The sequence below is a fragment of the Blennius ocellaris genome (genome assembly GCF_963422515.1).
Source record: "Blennius ocellaris genome assembly, chromosome: 3".
Taxonomy (NCBI): Eukaryota; Metazoa; Chordata; class Actinopteri; order Blenniiformes; family Blenniidae; genus Blennius; species Blennius ocellaris.
Genome location: NC_137652.1, coordinates 20597160 through 20617724, shown reverse-complemented (window position 1 = coordinate 20617724; position 20565 = coordinate 20597160). Strand labels below are relative to the sequence as shown.

Below are 20565 nucleotides of genomic sequence, written 5' to 3'. Positions count from 1 at the left end.
GAGTATTTGGGCCACTAAAGGAAAACATTCAGATACTAATATATATATATATATATATATATATATATATATATAATAGACAATTATTATTTGTACAGATCTGGAATATGTTTTCAGTGATGATACGTCAGTAGATCACATCAAGGTGTTGAATTAAATTTCACCATTTTATTTTTCCTCATCAGCTGGACTCTCATCCTGTTTATGAGAACAGTGGAGACTTGGGAGACCGACGGTCCAGAGGAGCAGTGAATTCCAGTCAGCTGAGCTGAGATATTGCCTAAACAATGCTCCACTCAAAACTAAAAATGTTCGGCTTCTCCCAGTTTAATGTGCCTGTTGTTGAGAACGAGGTAAACTACAGGTAGACCAGATGTTAAGGAGTACCATAACCTGACCCCTGTTGATGCCTCGATATAGTAAAAAAAACAAACAAAAAAAAACAGCCGTTGCAGGATGCTTCAAGTTGTACAATATATCTTCTGGTAATAAAACAAATATTAAAAAAATATTATTTTTTCCTTCTGTTGCTACTATTAAATCACCATTGTTTTTTTATATTTCCAAGGATAGAGGTATACAAGGAGACAGACAGATATGAACAGGGTTATTATTATTATTATTATTATTATTATTATTATTATAGTGTGCTATTATTATTTGGCAGTAATCCTCTGTCCAATCACTGACGGTCTGACAGTGAGACAGCTGGTTCCACCAGTCAGATGCTTCTGCCTCAAAGTGATGGATAAATGCATGTTAATGCGGCTTTTGCAGGTAAATTAAAAGAAATGTTCGAATTTAAAATTGTTTTAACTCCATTTAAATTGCACTTTTTTGTTTTAACTGGTCGATCAAATGATTGAAAGGATTAGATAGATCTGGAATTAATGAAAAATAATAATTATTATTATTATCATTTGGCACTAATACTGCGTCCAATCACTGACGGTTTTACAGTGCGAGACAGCTGGCTCCGCCAATCAGACGCCCCTCCTTCGAAGCGATGGACCAATCACAGGCCGCACCAGCTGAACTGGGCGGAAGCATAGCGGAGAGGACGGTCTGGCTTAGCGGCCATTGATGTGCTCTATTTCTGAGGGGACGAACCGGACCTAAATTCTTCTTTGTGTGCGGTGTTGGTGCGGACCGGAGCCATGGTGTCTCACAGCCTCGCCCTGCCCATGATCTGCTTCACCACGCTGTGGGCGCTGGTGGGGGTCGTGGCTCCGTTCTTAGTTCCCAAAGGACCCAACCGGGGGTAGGTGGAGGAGGCAGACGCCGTTAATTGATTGCAATTAAACTATGTATTTCACGGTCATGTTTCCATTTATTTATTTTTTAATTTATAACAGCATTTAAATCTGGACACGTGGTTGTTTTATTTGGTATTGGAGTGGTAGTTTCGTCGCAGCAATTCGTTTTGTCGACAGCTGCTCGTGTGATGGAGGCCCTGCGTCATCCGAGGAAAACATCCATCCATCGCTTCACTCCGACACCGAAAAGGTCAAATAAACAATTGGACACGAGCAGAGGGAAGCACAACGGCCCCTGTTGCGGGATCTCTTGTTATTTATCCACTCGTATCCCGTGAAAATCCGTTTTATTAAGCCGAAAGCGTGTGTCTGTATAGGCTTTACGTTACGCCGTGCAGGTGCAGTCAGTGACGTCACAGCGCTCCTCACGTCGGTTCGCCTTGTTTTGGAACGGGACCCGTGGATTTTTCCCGGGAAATTTCCACACGTTTCCCGGGAAAATACAATAAATTTTCTTCATCACGTCTCTTTTGGACAAAATACAACATATGTATATTCTGACAGTCCAAAGTGTTCACCATATATGGAGATATGTACAAGAAACACTATCGTGTATATTAAATTACCAAAAATATTTCCTCAGCTGTCTAACTCATTGAATTCATGCGCATAAAATCAAGCATGCAGACAAACATTGGGGAAATAATGTCTACAGTATGTCTCACAAGCTCAGTGAATTACAGTAAGTCCAGTTGTGAAATTCTCTTGCAAGCAGATATCCCAAAATGGAGAGGCAGTCGTACTTCATCAGAGTGGTAGCGATTGGGAACAACATCAACTCGGCCTCACCTTTGGGATGAATTAGAGTCGATTCCGTGAGCCAGACCTGCTTGTGCCACATCAGTGTCTGACCTCACAAATGGTCCAACATTTCCATGAACACAGTTCTAAACCTGGTGGAAAGTCATCCAAGTACTTTTGGCAGCATATTGTATGTTTACATGCTCTGCACCTCCACATATTTGGCACATAAGATGGTTGGAGCCCTACCGGCTCACATGCCTGCTCACTCGGGAGATTTGAGTCCAGATATATAAATTTATATTGAAAATGGATCATATTTCATTACTCATATTACATCTATAGGGCAAAAGTAGAAATGGTCCTGAACAGCAAAACTCTGAAAATGACAAAAAATCATTCATGGGGAAAATGACATTTCTTTTAAGAATTTCCTTTTAAAATAACTCATGCAGTAATTTGTGGACTCATAATAAATTATTGCAATTCATTTTTTTTTTTTCCCAGACATTTCAAATGTTTGTGTCGATGTCCTTTTTATGCGAAGCCATATTTGTGTCATTCATTTGTGAAAACACTTGGGTCGCATTTTAAACAATGCACACTTTATTCAACATTCTGAATTGCAGCAATTGGAAGTTTCCAGTTATGCTTCAGGCGAAGTAATTGTGAAGTTTTAATGACAAAACGGCACAATGTGTAGTGTGAACGTGTTGGAAGAAGTCGTGGAGAGCCGTGTGACTGACTCCTCTCTTTTCTTGAACAGCGTGATTGTGACCAGTCTGATCCTCACAGCCATCTGCTGCTATTTGTTGTAAGTACAAATCTTCACGTCGAGCTCATTTTCACCCCACAATTACTTACAAACGTATAGTAACACTTTTAAACGATACAATGTTTATGATCTCGTATTCCAACTGTGTAATAGAAAGTTCAAACTTTTACAAGTTTTATCCATTAATACAGGAAACAAGACCTTCCAGACACATTTCACAACTATTTCCTTGTCTTCAGCCACTCACTCCCAACAAGGAACCCGAAAGACTTGCAGGTCCCATTTGCACAATGGTTTCAATTGAAATCACAACACGTGTGTTGAGTTTTGGGCGTCCATTTACACGACAACAGTGTTCAGAGTCACTAAGACCTGAATTTCAAACGCAACTTTTCTGAAATGCTGGTATACTGCTTCACGGCAAGTAGATTGACAATAACCACAATGCATACTCCCATCATTTTCAGCTCTTCTGTCGTTTCAGTGTAAACATGAACAATTTCTGAAATGAAAATGTAAAAACGATGAGTTTTTACTTGAAAGGGCACCTCAGTTATCACTTTGTCGGACCTCTAAACACCAGCTTTTCATCAAATCAAACTGGACAAATCATTTAAACGGCTTTCCTCTTTGGCATTTAAAAAAAAAAATACATCTATTTTATTTAAGTCACATGGAGTAGATCTGTTGTGACTGTTTTCATTAACCCCTTTGTTATTTTTCTCTGCTTGTTCCGTTGTTATGGTAACGTGTAAGATAGGATGGGGAGGGTTTCATATAAACTCTGTGGGCTTTTTTCCCCCCTCTCCTGCACTGTCAGGTTTTATGACTTGTAATTCTGTATTACATCTTTACTTGGTGGAAATAAAATGAAGAAATTCTACATTAGAAAATCAACCATAAAATTACCAATTCTTATCATTTCACTGTGTTAACAATAATATACAGTGTGGTGCTGACACAAATAACGTTTCACAATTCTTTCGTATGCAATGCTTCAAACTATTACTACTACCACTACATCAAAACATGTATATATCTCAGTCAATTTCCATCATTTTTGACAAAGGACACAGCGAAGAAATGTTGCTTACTTCATATCAGTACCTCAAGAAATGAGAATAATCACAGAAAGAGCCGATGAGATCTTGCAGGAGATATTCATGTCTGACTGACCTCCATGAAGCCGCGGCCCACCATGGTGAAGGCACGGAGGAGGATCCCCAGTGCTCTGAAACGAGATAACCTTCAGCCTCAAGCAGCAGGCCCAAGGCCCCTCGAGGAAAACACCAGGCTGTCTGTTTGATTATAGAAACTGGCAGCGTCAGCATGTCCGATGTAAAAGAATAGAAGCTCCTGTAGCTGCTCTGCTTTGGCCACTTCTTGTATTTCTTCCAAATGTTTTTGTCTGATTTAAAGGGGAAAAGAAGGCACATAAGGGCATATTCGCATCCACATACATGTTCCCTGATTTATATTTGATCGACACATTTTGAATGACCGTTCACAGCTCACGAAGAACCAATCGGAGCACGTGGCTCGCAAGGCCTGGTCATAATCACATCTGCGTGCAGGATGAACCTTCAATCACTAGAGGGAGCTCCAACTCCTTTATGTGACTGTGGGCGGGTTTGAGTTGAGCAATAAGGATCGTCCTGCACGATGCTGGTAAAGAGACTGACTTGTATAGACAGTCAGAATATGGACGACTGACTTACAAAACGCATATTCTTAAGACATCATAATCCAAACTTTTCCGAGTTGGATGTGCTGTGATGAAAATTAAAGGTTGATTTTTACAACCCAGCAGTTCATACAGATAAAGGTCTTCAACGGAAATGAGCTACAGTTGGATTTTCTTCTCACAGCGTCTTCCTTGGATCACTCCGAGATCCCGTAGACATGCACGGACACCACTTTTTTAAAGGACGAGTACAAGTACCAGTACAAACCTTGAGCTACTTGTCGATACCAAGTACCGATGCCAGTACCTATGAAATGTCATGAAGTCTAATTTATACTCTATATTTAAATATGAGTATGACAGTGAACTCACATTAAACCCATATAAACGTGCTCACAAGGCTCAAATTCCTCAATGCCTTTCTTGACTGCAGCAAATCCTCCATTGCACACTTCGCCAGACAGCTTCCGGTTAAAATGGCTGTTCTCTTCAATCTTGGATTATGGCGATGTGATCTACAAATCTGCCTCAACGTCTCTCCTTCACGAGCTGGCTGTTATTTCCCATGCTGCTGTCCGCTTCGTGACCAGCGTTCCGTTCAGTCTCTCCGTTGTTGCCTGGATTCCCAAACAAACTGACAAAAGTCCCTGCTTTCATTTCATAAACCAACTCCTCCATATCTACAGTCCCTTCTCGAATATTCGCGACACAAACCGCAGTCTGTCTTCCAGTGGATTCATCAGTCTGGTCATACCCAAAAGCCTATGCCTCCTGTGGTCACTCCTCTTTTCAGTTTTCTGCTGCAAATAACTGGAATCATCGGCAACAGACCTTCAAACGTTTGCCGTTTATTCCTACAAATACATCAAATGATAAGGAATCGCTGCTCTTCTATTCCACTTTTCTCAATTTGTTTCCTAAAGTGGCACGGTTGGTAGAGCAGCTGTTTTCCAATCGGAAGGTTGCAGTGTATCAATTCTCACGTCCACATGGCAAAGTGTCCTTGAGCAAGACACTGAACTCCAAATTGCTCTCAATGGAGCATGGCCTTGCACGGCTGCAGCCTCCATTGGTATGTGAATGGGTGAGTGTGATGAACGACGTGAGGCACTTTGGGGGTCGCTCACACAGTTGAAAAGCGCCATATAAGTGAAGACCATTTACCAATATCTCCCTGTAAACACTGTTCTGTTTGGTTTGCGTGACACTGTTTTATAGTATCCATGTACAGGTTTGTTTAAAACAAAATATGAAAGTCCTGTGAATTATTGCTGCTCTGTTACCACTTGAAAGAGATGCAGTTTAAGGGGAAAACATTTTTTAATTTGAAATGCATTAATAATCCCAGAGGAAATGTCTCGGACCAATGGAGGCAAGGCGCTCAATCCAATGGGAACAGTTTGGTGTTCAGTGCTTTGCACAAAGACACATTGACGTATGGACAGGGGTGGGGGTGGGGAATTGAACCGGCAACCTTCTGATTGTGAGATAATCACCCTACCACCCTAAAAACTTCACTGTGAATTCTGGCTATCTGCACACGGTGAATGAATGTGTCAGTGCTTAACTTTCTCGTACTTAAAAAGATTCATATGAGCGTTTTGAAAAAAAAAAGTTAAAATCTTAAGAAATTGTGCACACTGACTTAATTGTTAATTTCTAAGCAGGCTTGTGATCAGTGGATTCACCTCAAGTCAAAATGCTCGTTCCAGTTGGCGAAGGCTTTGGCCCTGGAGTAGAGAATAGAGTCTCTTTAATGTTGTCTTCATGCTAATGTGTAATTTATCAGCGTGTGATCAGTGGCTGCGTGTGCAAGAAATGTTGGTTTTCTCTCTTCAAATATGTGACGACGACAAGATTAGATTATCTCCAATCCTCCTGTGAACTTACTCAGTTTGTCTGTGACTCTCAATGAGAGCCGGCGACTTGATCAGCTTACATTAAAGGCTTCAGAAGGTAATTCAAAGTGACAACAGCTGGAGGCTGTTTGAGAAGCTCAGTTCAGACAGAATGTTCGTTTTGACGTATAAAAGATGAAACCCAAGCTTGTCTGCCTGTTGTCTGCATGCTAATGTCGCCGGCCCGCCGTGCTGACCCCCCTCTTTTCTCCCCTCTGTCTCCACACAGCTGGTTGATAGCCATCCTGGCCCAGGCGAACCCTCTGTTCGGCCCTCAGCTGAAGAATGAAACTATTTGGTATCTGCGGTACTTCTGGGAATAAACCTGGTGAGAGGAGCACTCTGCACACGCTTTCTTTTCTTTTTTCTCCCCAGCCTTCTGCAACAAAAAAAAATTCGGTACACACCTCACTATGAACACGGCTCAACACGAGGCTTCAGGACGTGTAGTGCATGGGGTTGGACGGCACGAGCCGGGTTTTTTTTTTGTTTTTGTTTTTTTTTATTTCCCCACTCTGGGACCTGTGTTTAAAAAAAAAAAAAAAAAAAAAAAAAAAAAAAAAACCTGTTTTCACTCTTCTAAAACCCCACCTCATGTGGATGATGAAACACCACGTTACCTCCTGTTGTCTCTCGCGTCATAAGATAATATTAAAAAGTCTTTGGACACATCATGATAAAAAAAAAAAATTAATAATAGAAAACAAAAGAAAAGGAAAAAAAAACATTTTGTCTTGTAGGAATTAGGAACTGTTAATACTTATGGTGTTGCTGTAAACTTGTATTATATTATATTATACTAAAAGTGAAATTATGTTTTTTCTCTCCACTTGTTCTTTTTGTCGTGATTAAAGCTCCGTTTTACTCAACGACATTTCAATTGAAAATGCATCGTTTTTGCATTTTCGTTTCGGAAACTTTTTTTTTTTTACTCTGTAATGTTTTGAGAAAAATGTCTGTTTAGATGGGAAATCGATGTAGTTAGCATGTGGGGCCACTAGTGGGCGATGTTGTGTTTGTAATAAAACCACACACACCTGCAGCAGAGAGCCTTACCTTATACATATAAACAATGGGAGGACACAGACATTCATATATAGACAGACAATCAAGTTGGATTATTACAGTCACTGTCAACGAGAAAACTACCAAGTCCCAGAAGATTATGGACTCCTCGTCATGCTCGTCATGACGCTCTGGAGTCAAACATTGTTGTTCATGGAGTCGCACATCTACCCATCTGCGCATGTGCAGTAGCAGCGTTTCTGCTGTCTCCACGGAGACGGAGCCCCAGCATTCTCAAAAAGTCGCATTTTCCCTGAGATGGAGTTGGAGCATTTTCGAAAAAGTTGCACCTCGGTTGCTACGAGCACCGTACAGGCGCCCCCAACCCCTAACGTTGTGTAAACAGAGCATTACTGTGAAACATTCAAAGGAAAAATGCGAGACAAGGCTTCCCCCCGACCCCCAGCGATATGTTAGAGCGGCAGAACACTGGAGGCGGAGCTAACAATTGGTCAAAGACACCGGTTTGGAGAAGTCACTGGCTTAATTACAGTGATGAGACAAACCCTCAAACCGAAGAGCGATTCAGAGCATAATTAAACCCACACAGCATTTCAACTGATGCAAGAGCCTGAAATACGACCTGAATACTAACACGATGTAGTAAAAGTGTACACAGAATGCCGAGAATGTTGGCTCGGGCCACGTATCACACATATGATGACACATATGTTGGGCCTCAATGGTTTATTTTAAAGGATGGATAACCGAACAGTCTGTGCTTGTTCACAGGTTAGTCCAAACAATTCCCTCTTTAGCAAATGCAGTATTCTAAAAACAGCACATTCTGGCAAGTCTGTCGCTCCGATCCAAAGTTCAGGAGCTCATGTGGCGTCTGTGAGTAAACGTCTTGTCTGCCGCGGGCTTTGTTCTGGGTTCATGGGCAAGATGCCATTTGTAAATATGTTTTTTTTGTTCTTAGTGGCTTACCTGCTCAAATAAAGGCTGAATGAGATGAAATGAATAAGTGCTCCACACGGTGTACCTCCAGCATGATATGTGGCTTCAGATACCACGCTTTAATGGAATCCCTGTGACTTTTTAAAAAGACTGAGGTTCCAGCACCTTGTTAAACTTAAAGAGGGTTCAGTTTCTCTTTGATTGCTTCACGTTCTCCCTCAGTTGAAAGGCTACAACTACAGTAATGTGTGTCGCGGCTCTGATGGGAAAAGATCTGCGTTTGCTCAATGTCTTACTTTCCTGGAGATTCCAGCAGACGTCTTTCTGAAAGAAGATTCCCCAAAACATTTGCGAGACGCCGATGACCTACGCACTCTTCTCCAACATACAGAAACAAGAGCCTTCAAAATAAAAACAGTGGACAGGTACCCAGGGGGGGGCCCCCTTTGATTTCTGAGATTCCTCTCCAGGGGGTCCTGGCCACAGGTTGGGTACCGATGATGGTAAGCCATGACCCAATCGACTCCCTCACCGACTGGCTCGCTTCCAGACCTGGGGCCGTGAAACCCCGTGGTTTCCGACGTAGCCCACTGGCTTCCCGGACCGGGTTTGGAACCAATTGCCTATGATGTAGAAGGCCAGATCCAGCCAACTTTCTCAGTCCTTCTCTAAGCCATCATCCTGCCAAATTAATGAATTTCAATTCGATTAACATTAACATACCGCCTGCGCAGTAGCATGCGTTTCCCAAAACTCTCCCCTCGGTAGGCTCGATAGCTCCAACTAGTGGTGGATGAACACATGACGGCTCAGCATCGCCCTGTCCTTGAGGAGCTGCTGATACTTGACGGGATGGGTGCTACTTTTTGCCAATACAACATTTAGAAATAATTGGCTCCAGCTTTAATGGAAATCTGTAGCTTTATGTTTGTAAAGTAACTTTATTGGCAATATTTCACCTCGGAATGTGTTCAGTTTCACATTAATTGCAATTATTGATTCAAATATTGTCAAAGGATGAACTTTCTTTCGTCACGTTTTTGGGAATTGGATTGCGGTCTGCACAGAATGAGTACGTGGGAGGCATGAGTCTCGCAGGCCTGCCAGTTTCCCATATTCTTTCCTCCTCATCTCACGTTTCACTTGATACCAATGCTTAAGTCTCTATATGCGCGAGCAACAGCTATAAACTTGTCCCCAACAACCCGCTGAACAACCTTGGCATGTTGCTTTCATCTGAGATTGCATTCTGTAAATTCTCTGAAACCTGCACAAACTGGAGAGCTCAGCACTGTATATATACACACACACACACACACACACAGAACAAAACCTTTCTTTTTTTTCCCCCTGAATGATCACTGCTGAGTTAACATCAGTTTAAATGCAGCTGCTCTGCTTCAAATCTTTATGGTGGAAAATTAAATCAAACATGAATGAATCCAATCGAATTCATTCAAAGGCAGCGCTATACTTTGATGAATTCATCATGTTGGGTTCTCTATATATAAACCAGAGACCTTTTGGCACATGTGTTTGTATATACGTGTAATTCCTTGAGTAAAGAAACCCTCTACGCTGTTCCATTTCTGCGTGTTGAACGTATGTGTGTATCTGCATCCAAGTGGCATTCAGGCTTGAAGTGGCTGAAATGCCAAAAGACGCATTTTTCAAACTTGTGCTGTAATGACATTAAGAATTTCTCAAAAACGTAAACCTCCATTATCTGCAGTATTCCATGCCACAGTTTCACTGTGTTTTCTTTCTCTTCCAGGACCTCTCCATGTGTCGCGTCCCGTCTTTCCGACGATGTGGTTTGCTGGAATTGGTTTCAACTTTATCCCTAAACATGAAACAGGATGAGCCCACATGCCTCTTATACTGCACTACGGATGGTTTATGTCACAACCTAAAAAAAAAAAAAATCACTATTCTTACTGAGGGAATCTAAGGAATAATGTACAGTATCTAGAATTTAAAGAGGACCTTTTATGTTGATGTTTATCACGTTGTGAAACTGATTGATGATTAGTAATTAGTCAAATATTTATCTTATTTAAAACCCTCTGGTTCACTTTTATGAAAGCTCACTTTGTTCTGAACGGCCAAAGTAAGCAATGAAGGCTTTATAATTTGACATCAGCCTCTCTCTTTTTTTCTTTCTTTTTTTTTTGTGAAATGCTACTGTGTTCTACTGTTTTTGAAAGCTCACTTTCTTCTGATTGGCCAGCTTTCATATGTCTTCACAGTCAATGGAATAGCTGATGCAAGAACTTTGCGCCAAGTGTTTGTAATTTAACACCAGCTCACCGTCTTGCCAGTGTTGACTGGCAAGATGGTGCCAGTCTTGCCCACCCTTTCTTTCTCTTAATTCGCAAGCTTCCATAATGATTTGGTGCTGTGACTGGCACTAAAAGTCAGTGTTGTTTGTAATTTGACACCAGCCTCATTGTGTAACAAGCTCATAAGACGTAAACCTGTCACTGGACGACATAAAGCAGCGATCACAGCAGCCTGCGGCTTGAATGGAACAACATATAAGGTCCACTTTAATGATTTATTACGTGTATGAAGATGTATTTAAAACTAAGAATGCAGTGAGTGTAGTTTGAAAATGTGATTCCTTGCAATGTATGTCTGGAGTTCGATGTTAAGTCTTTATTCTTTAAATTCCATTTAATGTTTGTTTACATTTTTTTTTGTGTGTGTGTTTGTGTGTGTCACTATCATCAGGGAATATTATTTTCTCAACGTTCGTATTTATTTTGGCTCGCAGACGCCGACGGAAGTTCGTCGTCTTCACCCCCGGTCGTCTACGTAGCTTATATACGTCATGTAACTGTTATAGTGTGAGTTGCGATTGCGTGCGTGCCAGTGTGTGAAGAGTTCATTAGTGTGAGAGCTTTGGACCCACGGTCATGAAATCTCCTAAAAACTGTAAGAAGTAGAAGAAGGGAGGGGGAAAAAAAAAAAAAAGCAAACGTGAAGAGCGATTCCCTCCACTTTGGACCACTTCGTTTTGAGACTCCCTCCTACATTCCCCTCATGCTCCACACCGAGGAGGTCCTCGTTGCCATGGCAATCTCATCACCCAATTCAGTCCCACTCCACTCGACCCCTTTTGATGAAATCCTGCCCAATCTCGCCTGCTCGTTGTGCACACGCACCGTGGGTTGTACAGTAGCGCTGGTTTCATCTGCTCCATTCAAACATTAATATTCTTTGAGGCAGCACGTCCACCATATTCCTCTTTTCTCTTGAATCTTTAAGGATGAGAGACTCCCACCCTGCGCACCTGAAACTGTACAGGAGCCAGGGGGGCAACGCCACCTTTGAATACATTCCAAACAAAGCGGCGAAATAGTACGTAGTAAAAGGGAAAGCTGGAGTGTTGTTTTTTTGTTTTTTCTTTCTCGCTTTGGTGTAGAAGAAACCTCCTGCTTATTAGTGGCTGAAGATTCTCACTTGTTTGATATCAAGTCAAAAATGTAAAGGTAGAAAATGAGCACTGTTGTGCAGGGGTGTCAAATGTAGGAGGATGAGAAGCCCCCCCCCCCCCCCCCCGATTGGGATGTCACTAATGATCTGGGGTTCACCCACATACGCTGATGATACAATGCTTCATAACACTGAGAGGAACATCTGAAGGAGTTTATCTCCTTGAACTCTCGGCCATAGATTTATCAGTGAACAGCAGCATCACTGGTTTGCTAAGAAAATTTGATTTGAGATACAAAAAACCTGACGCATTCTTCCTCGGTTCATTTTCCATATATCTCATGTTGTTTAACAAAAGGTCTATTTTTATAGCCTGCTTCTTCTTAATGCTTCAACTTCATCCTCTAAATTTCAGAATTCCGTCTTCATTCTCAACATGGTGTGCTGAATTCCTGGTCAAAATTGAACCTTCCACTTATTTTCTTAAAGTTCTTGTCAACATCTTTTGATTTCCATTTATTATTATTTACTCATGACCTTTAACGCCATTCTTCTTGGGTTCCTTGGTTCGTTAAATTCTTAGTACATAACCTTCGTTTGACGAGGCCGTCGCACCCCGCACATCGCCGCCGTCCTGATGTTTTAAGAGCCTCCGCTGCCAGCCACCACCACGATTCTACCTCCCCTTATCTCCTACCTCGAACACCTCCGCCCCCCCACATTGTCCTCCCTTTTCTTCTTACCCCCTCTCCCTACCTCGCCCTCTTCTCCAAAACCACTTTGCTTCAGCCAAAAAGAATCAAAATCAAAATACAGCTACTTTTTAGAAAGACCAAATTGCGTTGTATCTTTTCCCCCCAGCCCTTTTTCTGTGGACGTGGTGGCGGCAGCGGCGGCTATGTCGCGCATCCCGAAGTGTTGCGACAAATCAAGTGGGATCAAGGCCGATTACACCGACAAAGTGGCTTTGCCTTAAACGCTAAAGCTACTTTGTGGCAGTGGGTATTTGGATTCATTGGAAGGGAACAGGAGCTGGTAAAAGTCATGAACTCCAGAGAAATTCAGTCCGCGCACTAAAGAGTCGTCCTGTAACCTGAGCTCAGAGTTTCCTTCACGCCAGCTGAGGTGAAAGCTGTGCTTCTGCTCGCTCATGGTCTCATGGTACCCTTGAATCCTCCCGTTTGTGAGTTTGTCTCCCCTCACCATCCCGCTTGGTGCAGTTTGCTTACAGAATTGTATCGTCGGCGTCTGTGAATCATCAGACACCAAATGGCTTCATTCTCACTCAGCCAAACTCGCTGAGGGAACAGTCGAGACTTTTAAACCTCTTTTAAACACCCCGAGTGTGAACACACCCCAAAAATGTCAAAATCGGACAATTTTTTTTTTTTTTCACTTCCTTTTTCCTGACAAATCTGTGCCGTTCTCTTGATAACTGGCTACTGTTCATCTGGTAAATGTTCCTGGCAGCATAGACTGAGATACCATTTTTTGGGGGGATTTGTGTGTGTGCGTGTGCGTGTGTGTGTGTGTGTGTGTGTGTGTGTGTGTGTGTGTGTGTGTGTGTGTGTGTGTGTGTGTGTGTGTGTGTGTGTGTGTGTGTGTGTGTGTGTGTGTGTGTGTGTGTGTGTGTGTGTGTGTGTGCGCGTATGTGTGTTTTAAGTGTCACCATGGTAACAAAAATGGAATAAATCACAAATGTAATTGTTGATGGAGATGGGATCTGTATATGTGACCTTGTATTAATGTGAATCAAATGCCGTTATGTGAGTGGCATTGTACGTGAAAATATCCAATAAAGAGCTGCGTTTCGCGCCATCCAACTGTGCTTTTCACATCATTGCGGTTCCTGCCGGGCCAGCTGAAATGCCTGCTTCGGTGGGTACGGAAACACGCGGAGACATACAAAGAGCACACCTGTGCACTCTGATTTCGGTGCCAACAAAAGCGTGCTAAGCCATTTGACAGGAAGATTTAGATTCACTGCGATAGTAACACTTTGAACTTGAAGCACTTTTTTTTTTCTGTTTACCCTCTTACAGTTTTAATCCCAGCATGCAACAAGTACACAAACACACATGCATGCACACACGTTACCTCCTGTGAAACTCGTCTCGGATCCTTTTTATTTCAAAAACGTGACGTGTTGCTTGTCATCACATCTCCTTAAAATGTCTATTTGTGCAACAACAACAAAACCAAGCAAAAGAACTGCAAGCGTTGACCTTCCCGTGGCGTTTCCACCAATGTAGCACATGCCCGTGAGAGGGAGGGGCTGCCGCTGTGGGGCTGAGGCTGCCTCATCAAGTTACCTTGGCGATCAAGGACAAGGTTGACTCCCCCTCGTGCGAGATTCACACAATGGCACAAGGAGGCATGCATGCATGATTCATCAGGTGCAGAGCTTTACCAGTGGAAACCGGGAAGAGCCAAAGTGTGCCGCACTTGCTCCCGAGTCACACCGAGGATCCTGAAACAAACAAAACAAAATAAAACGACTGGTGTTTTCTATTAAGGAAAAGCGTGAGCTGGAAGAAGAGGGGGGGGGGAGAGAAAGCTCGAAGGTAAGGCTCATTTGCATGCTCCTCGGCAAGCTCATTTGCTCTCAGAGGTTGAAATTGATATGTGTTCTTGGACTGAAGCTGGCAGTTTAGCAGATGGCATTTCATTAAGGTGGAAAGACAGATGAGAAACGTCCATTATCCTAAGTCTCACTTTCTTCAACCTGTGGGCATGTCACAAACGGAACTGATTGGCTCAGGCCTGAAAATAAGAGTGAAATCCATTACAGGCTTCAGACTGTGCAGAGATAAATGACCTATTTACTTTAAATATTTAACAAGGACAAACAATGTCACTTGTGCAGCGCCGGACCAGTGCAAATCCCGACACTGCCACCTCCAGGCTGGAAAAATGACTGCAGCACTTCGACTGGTTGAGGGGCTTGATAGCCGCCACGTAGGCAAGCGAAGAAATAGCTTCTTAAAATATCTGAGCGTCTTTCAAAAAAGGTTGGCACGGTGATGTCGTTAAAAAAAATCTCAGGTTTGGGTTTGTGGCCTTCCTTGTTCTCTGTGTTTGGTTGAATAAGTCCAGAATCATGAGTGTGAGGCGAACTGGTGACTAAAGCTGCTGCTTGGTGTGTCTGTCTCTTTGCATTTGCACTTTGCTGGCCTCATGACTTGTTCCTGACGTACCCTTGGGGAAGAAAATGGATGTTAGCATGTTAGCACTTACATGCACACCGTGGCCTTGACCTCACTTGATTTGTTGAGGTATTGAGAATGACTACGTTCATCTGTAGGTTCCCGCTTGTTGGCGAAACGTTGGTGTCGTAGTTCGCCCTCTCATCTAAGACTGAGAATGGCATGGTTTCAAATCCAGGCCAACTGCAAATGTCCAGGAAGTCTCGTTTCTTCACTCGCAAAAAGATGTCTTCAGGGTTAGCTGGAATGTCTTGCTGTGTTGCTGCTGGAGAATTTTCAGGTTTTTGATTCAGGAAAGTTTAGCATTTACACAGTAACGATTTGAAAACGATGCCAATTTACATGGCAAGGGCAGAAACTCTGAAAACAATATAGCTATCATTAAGAGCCTCCAGTGAGGGCCGTTGTTTGTTTTTTGTAATGAAACCAAACAAACATTCAGAAGTTTTACAAAACGTTCTCACTTGAAAATGTTGAATGTTGAACTTTTCCACCAGAGATCACACTGGGGCACAACACGTTACCTGCTCTGAGGTTATTGAAATCATGTGACTGGACAACCACAATGAGACACATTCCAGAATACGGCTGTGCAATGTATCTCAAAGTTGTCGTTATCGTGATGTCAACATGCACAATGTACATATCATAAAAGACTGACTGAACTGAGATAAATTATGCTTCCATGCACTCTGCATAGACATTGTGCATGTCAACATATCTGTCCAATCCCTTTGAGCCCGGGAAACGTACACACACGTGAACATCGTCTGCATAAGAGTTTCTACAGCCGACCTGGAAAACTGTCCATCCGTTAGAAGGGACTCAATGCTGCACTGGACGGTTCACAGCATCTTAAAGCAGGTGGAGCAACATTCTTTTAAAAACATTTTTTTTAGCTAAATAAGAAGATGAGAACAAAGCCATTTGCAGCTTGTTCATTTTGATGTTTCCATACCTTAGCATGCCATTAGATGAGTCGTTTTAAGAACCAATAATACAAAAAAAGTTATCTTACAAATTACACAGACATCTTAAACAAAATGGGCAGAAAAACAAAATTTTTCTTTTTTTTTCCTGCAATAATCACACCTAAGCAAGCAGATAGATCCTGGAGGGACAGACGTTGTAGTGCTGGATTATGAATAATATTCCTATTTAATCTAAAATATTCACTTATACATCCCAGCAGAGGAGAAATTAATAGTGGCACAGCTCTGCCATTTCGCCATGGAAACTGATTGATGAGTAAACGCTCTGTGAAATCTTTGAGGCGTTTTGAATAAAGCGGCAGTGCTTTTTTTTTTTTGTGAATGATTAACCAACAGTCATTTTTAACACATAATTATCTTCTGCACACAACATACAATAATGGCATATTATAATTCTGTGTAGCAGAGCGAGAATACTTAACCCCAAAAAGCTCATTGTTCCTGTGGCGTCTTGGCCTACATTTTGGTTTGATACCATATCAATGGACATTATTTAAGGGCGAACATCCGTACAGTGGCAAACAGCCTACAGGAGAGCACATATGGGCTTTGACTGTCAGATAAAAACTCTGCAGCTTATCCTCTGTAATATTCATAAAATGTGCCTTGATGTGCTCGCGCGCCATGACAACCTACTTTCCACTGAGACAACATTAAGATTTAACAATCTTTATGCAAGCGGCTATACCAGCTGACCTATATAGCGCTGGATTTCTTTATCGTAGCATAGGAGCAGCTGGGAGCTCGGTACGTCCAACCTGTCTGGGATTTAGAGGATTAAATATGAATTTTTGAAACGGGGGATCAAATTTACCGTCACTCTTGAAATACATGTCAAAGAACATAAAGACGCTGACATTTTTGAACACTCTCATAACTGTTTTTATCAGTTGTTTATATAAAATATCTCAGAAAAAAAAGCTTTCTGTGTCATTATTATTGATTCATGAATGTGATAAATGTGCATACAGAGATATAAGCTATGCCACGCGCTCCAGATGGCCGGACACCTGTTAGCTCGTGAGACACGGTATTAACAAAAAAACCTCACCTTTCAAGCTAGGTCAAAATGTAAATACGAAGCTAATTAGCTGATTTGTTTTCTAATAAACACTATTCACGCTGCTCTAGATTGGATTTAAATTTGTAAGTCTCCCAGTTTTTTTTTTTTTTTGGGGGGGGGGGGGGGCAAGGGGCGGAGCTTCAGCAGAAGGATACCATTAAAACTGTATGTTTTGGCTTTGTTATTTAAAATGAACATCTGGAAATACCTTCAGGGTGTATATTTGAAGTACTAAAGGTGACAAATGTTTTCGCAGCTCATGCAGTTTAGATTTCTAAATCTTCAGGGGGTGAAGCTTGACCTCTGACCCGGGAGTTTCTGGACCTGGTTGCGGTCAGTCAGACTCTATGTACATATACATATCAATAAAACAACACACAGCAGTCAGGATTCTTTTCAAAACTCTGGAATACAAAAATATGCATTAGTTCAAACTTGTTCAAGAGAACAGACGGCCATGTAAAGTATTATAATGATAAATTAACTGTAATAAAGTTCACTTGTTTTCATTTAATAGCAAGAAACTGGAATATGAGTTGAGTCCACAATGTCCACTGTATCACACATGATGTGGCTAGTCTGAAATAAACCAAAAAGGTTTTTTTGTTTCTTGCTCATTATTCAATGTAAATAGAATATATATATATATAATTTTTTTTTTTTCTTTTTCAACATAAGTTTATTAGGTTTACCGAAAACATTATTTCAGAGTGAGTTTAATTAAATGTATCTCGCTGTATATTTATTTATTTCGTGATTAGAGATTTAAGTTCCTCTCCTGGTTCTCTGTGGTTGTTCCTAATATGTTGCTGGTCTGGTTTTGATCCAAGACAACAAGCCGGGGCAAATTCTCCCCGTTAGATAAGAGGGAAGCTCCAGCGGTGGCGCGCGGACCCCCGCACAGGCCCGTGGCTCGGCAGCCCGGGTCCTCCTGGTGTCCTTACAGACGGGTCGCGTGACCCCGCCCCTGTGACGCGGCCGTGTCGAACAAAAACACCGGATCCGTTTTCAGTCAAGCTGAAAGTCCTCCACGTGCCCTCCAAATAAAGGTGGTGGATTTTCAAAGTAAAAAAAATAATTAAAAAAATCCGTCGTACCATTTTAACCAAAATTAACATAAATAAATCTTAAATTTAATTTAGTTATTTTCCACTGCACATCTGAAGCGATTGTGCTCAGTTAGTAGAGTAAGTCAACTCAATCAGAAGGTCGCAGGTTCGAGTCTCCATCTCCTCCTGTTCACATGTCAGAGTGTTCTTGAGCAAGGCACTGAATGCCAAACTGCTCTGAATAGGTGGACAGAGTGCCTTGCATGTCCGCTGCCTCCACTACTTCCACAGACATGCAAAACATCTATTATCAGTGTGTGTGTATTTGCTTGTGTGTGCAGCCGTGCGTGTATTTGGCAAGGTGAATGTGTGTGTGTGTGTGTGTGTGTGTGTGTGTGTGTGTGTGTGTGTGTGTGTGTGTGTGTGTGTGTGGTGAACCTTATCAACACTGAAAAGCGCTACATAGCTAAGTAAAATTCTATTCTATTCTAAATTTAAGTAGATGACTACTTTTAATGGAGAAAAGGGTGCAATTATTAAACAGAGGTGCCATGGTCGGATTCTCAGTATGTAAATCGCCTCGCGATTATATTTTGAAAGGCCCGACCGGAAGTATGCCGTCCTAATCTCTCGTTTGACTCGCGCTTCGGGATTATTGGTAAACTCAGATGAACTCATTCCTCCGCCGAGGACCGCGAGTGTTTTCATAGTTGACACACTTCCCATTTCCAGCAGGTCAGTCATACGCACACACACACACACACACACTCTCACGCGGATGCTTCTGTCGATTTTTGTTTACACGGGAACAACAACAAAACAAAAACAACAGCTGCGCTGATCCGCAAAGAGGAACTCCACTCCTCTCCTTAAATGCCCGAGAAGTTTCTTAATAAAAAGCTTTAGAGTGTGTGTGTGTTGGGGGGGGGGGGGGGGGGGGGGGGGCTGTTGTTGCCGCCCCCCCCCCGCCTCCTTCATCTCCAAAACAGAAGGCTCGTTATACCAATGGAGGAGGAGGACTGTTAAACTGTCCTACAACCATCTTTTCCTCCGCCACTCGGCGCAGAAAGCTGCAGAACTTAACTTCCCGCATGTGTGTCGCGGGTCTCGCTGTGGGTTTGTTTAACGGGGACGGGAGCGCGCCCGCGCGCCGCCCTCGTGCACCTCCGCCGCTGTCAGTGCTGCGCTCGCCTTTTCCTCGCGCTCTCCTCCCGCGCGGCGCTTCGCGGATGGTGCGGAGGGAGGAACATCATCCGGAAAGGCCAAGGCCGACATTTTCCCCCCGGTCCGATTCGGACCGGAGGCGCCTCCACTCGGCGAGGGGACATCCGAGGACACGCGCTGAGGTATTACAAAAAAAAATAAAAAAAGCCGAAGAAGAAAAAAACTCGCGTGATTTTTTTTTTAGGGGGTGTGTGAGTGTGTGTGTGTGGGGCGAAGGAACATTTAAACGAAGAGAGGTCACTTTCAGAAAACACCAACAGGAGGGATTATTTTTGGTTGTTTTGTTTTTCGCCTTTTTGCTATTAAAAACAACGCCTCCTTCCACGTGGATTTCTTCCTTTTCAAACAAATACGCACAATTATGTCATTCTAACTACGCTTTTTATTCACTAATCTTCCATTTTTATACAAAAAACTTGTCCCTCAATCCACTTTCTCCTCCTCTCACACACAGTCCGATTTATTTATAAAGCTTTTTATATAAACGTGTTTTCGTGCGTACGAGCCACCATTTTCGATTAAAAAAAAATAGTTATTTCCAAGCCTGGTGGAAGTCAACGTAAGTTGTTCGCAGCAGCACCTGCAGATGGAAAACAAGCAGACAAAGTTGTCCCCTTATTTATTCCACAAAACTTTAATGTTTAAACAAGAAGATTGTTTAAAGAAAAGAAAGTGCGAGGCAGATTCATGCGTTTCTAGGTGCAGACAGAGAAAGGGGGGGTGGGGGATCCACACGATCAGAGTCCGTATTAACAATTAATGTTGGACATCCGGTGGCAGTGCCAGCTGCGCCCCATTTTTATTGTTGTCTGTGCGCAGAGAGGATCCCTGTTGTCTCGGCTGGAGACTCCGGAGGAGCGCGGCGCTGGATGCCTAGTGTTTTCGGTAGGAATCGCAGCTTTTTATTTATTTGTGTGTGTGTGTGTTTTGTTAAAAGTGCAGAGAGATTGAGTGTGTGTGTGTGTGGGGGGACTGCGAGGCGGGCTGGATGTGTTTGAGCGCGGGTGCCATGCGGGACACGCTGCTGGCTGCCACCATGGCACCTTTCTTTTCCCTTCGCGGTGCTCCGGCTCTCCGCCGCTGCTTGGATCCAGCTGTGCGGCCAGTGGCCGGCGGCGGGAGCAGCACGTCCGTCTTCACGCCCCCCATCCCCGTTCCCGGTTCCGCGGCCGGTTCGGAGGCTTTCTTCCAGAGGATGTTGTGGATGCGCTCCG

The 20565-nt window shown here is 42.8% G+C and overlaps 2 protein-coding genes across 2 annotated transcripts in view; both read left to right on the top strand.

Annotated features, from left to right (window-relative positions):
• Positions 1 to 1148: 1148 nt before the first annotated feature.
• On the top strand, positions 1149 to 10653 carry atpv0e2 (ATPase H+ transporting V0 subunit e2). The gene is made up of 4 exons (XM_080517700.1): positions 1149 to 1261; positions 2824 to 2871; positions 6644 to 6742; positions 10154 to 10653. Exons 1-3 carry the CDS (start codon positions 1158 to 1160, stop codon positions 6735 to 6737), a joined length of 246 nt encoding a protein of 81 aa, XP_080373826.1. The 5' UTR covers positions 1149 to 1157; the 3' UTR covers positions 6738 to 6742; positions 10154 to 10653.
• Positions 10654 to 19154: 8501 nt separating this feature from the next.
• The window catches only part of LOC308144746 (uncharacterized protein), a 35986-nt gene continuing 34575 nt past the window's right edge, over positions 19155 to 20565 (top strand). The window contains exons 1-2 of the mRNA XM_080515938.1: positions 19155 to 19473; positions 20171 to 20236. The gene's annotated coding sequence lies outside the window, so the exon portion shown is untranslated. The remainder of the gene's footprint in view (positions 19474 to 20170; positions 20237 to 20565) is intronic.

What these genes read in the sequence shown, in the direction of transcription:
- atpv0e2 (XM_080517700.1), top strand. Translation starts at nt 1,158, where the DNA reads ATGGTGTCTCACAGCCTCGCCCTGCCCATGATCTGCTTCACCACGCTG. An exon ending in CCCAAAGGACCCAACCGGGG is followed by an intron (nt 1,262 to 2,823) that starts GTAGGTGGAGGA and finishes TTTCTTGAACAG; the next exon opens with CGTGATTGTGACCAGTCTGA. An exon ending in GCCATCTGCTGCTATTTGTT is followed by an intron (nt 2,872 to 6,643) that starts GTAAGTACAAAT and finishes GTCTCCACACAG; the next exon opens with CTGGTTGATAGCCATCCTGG.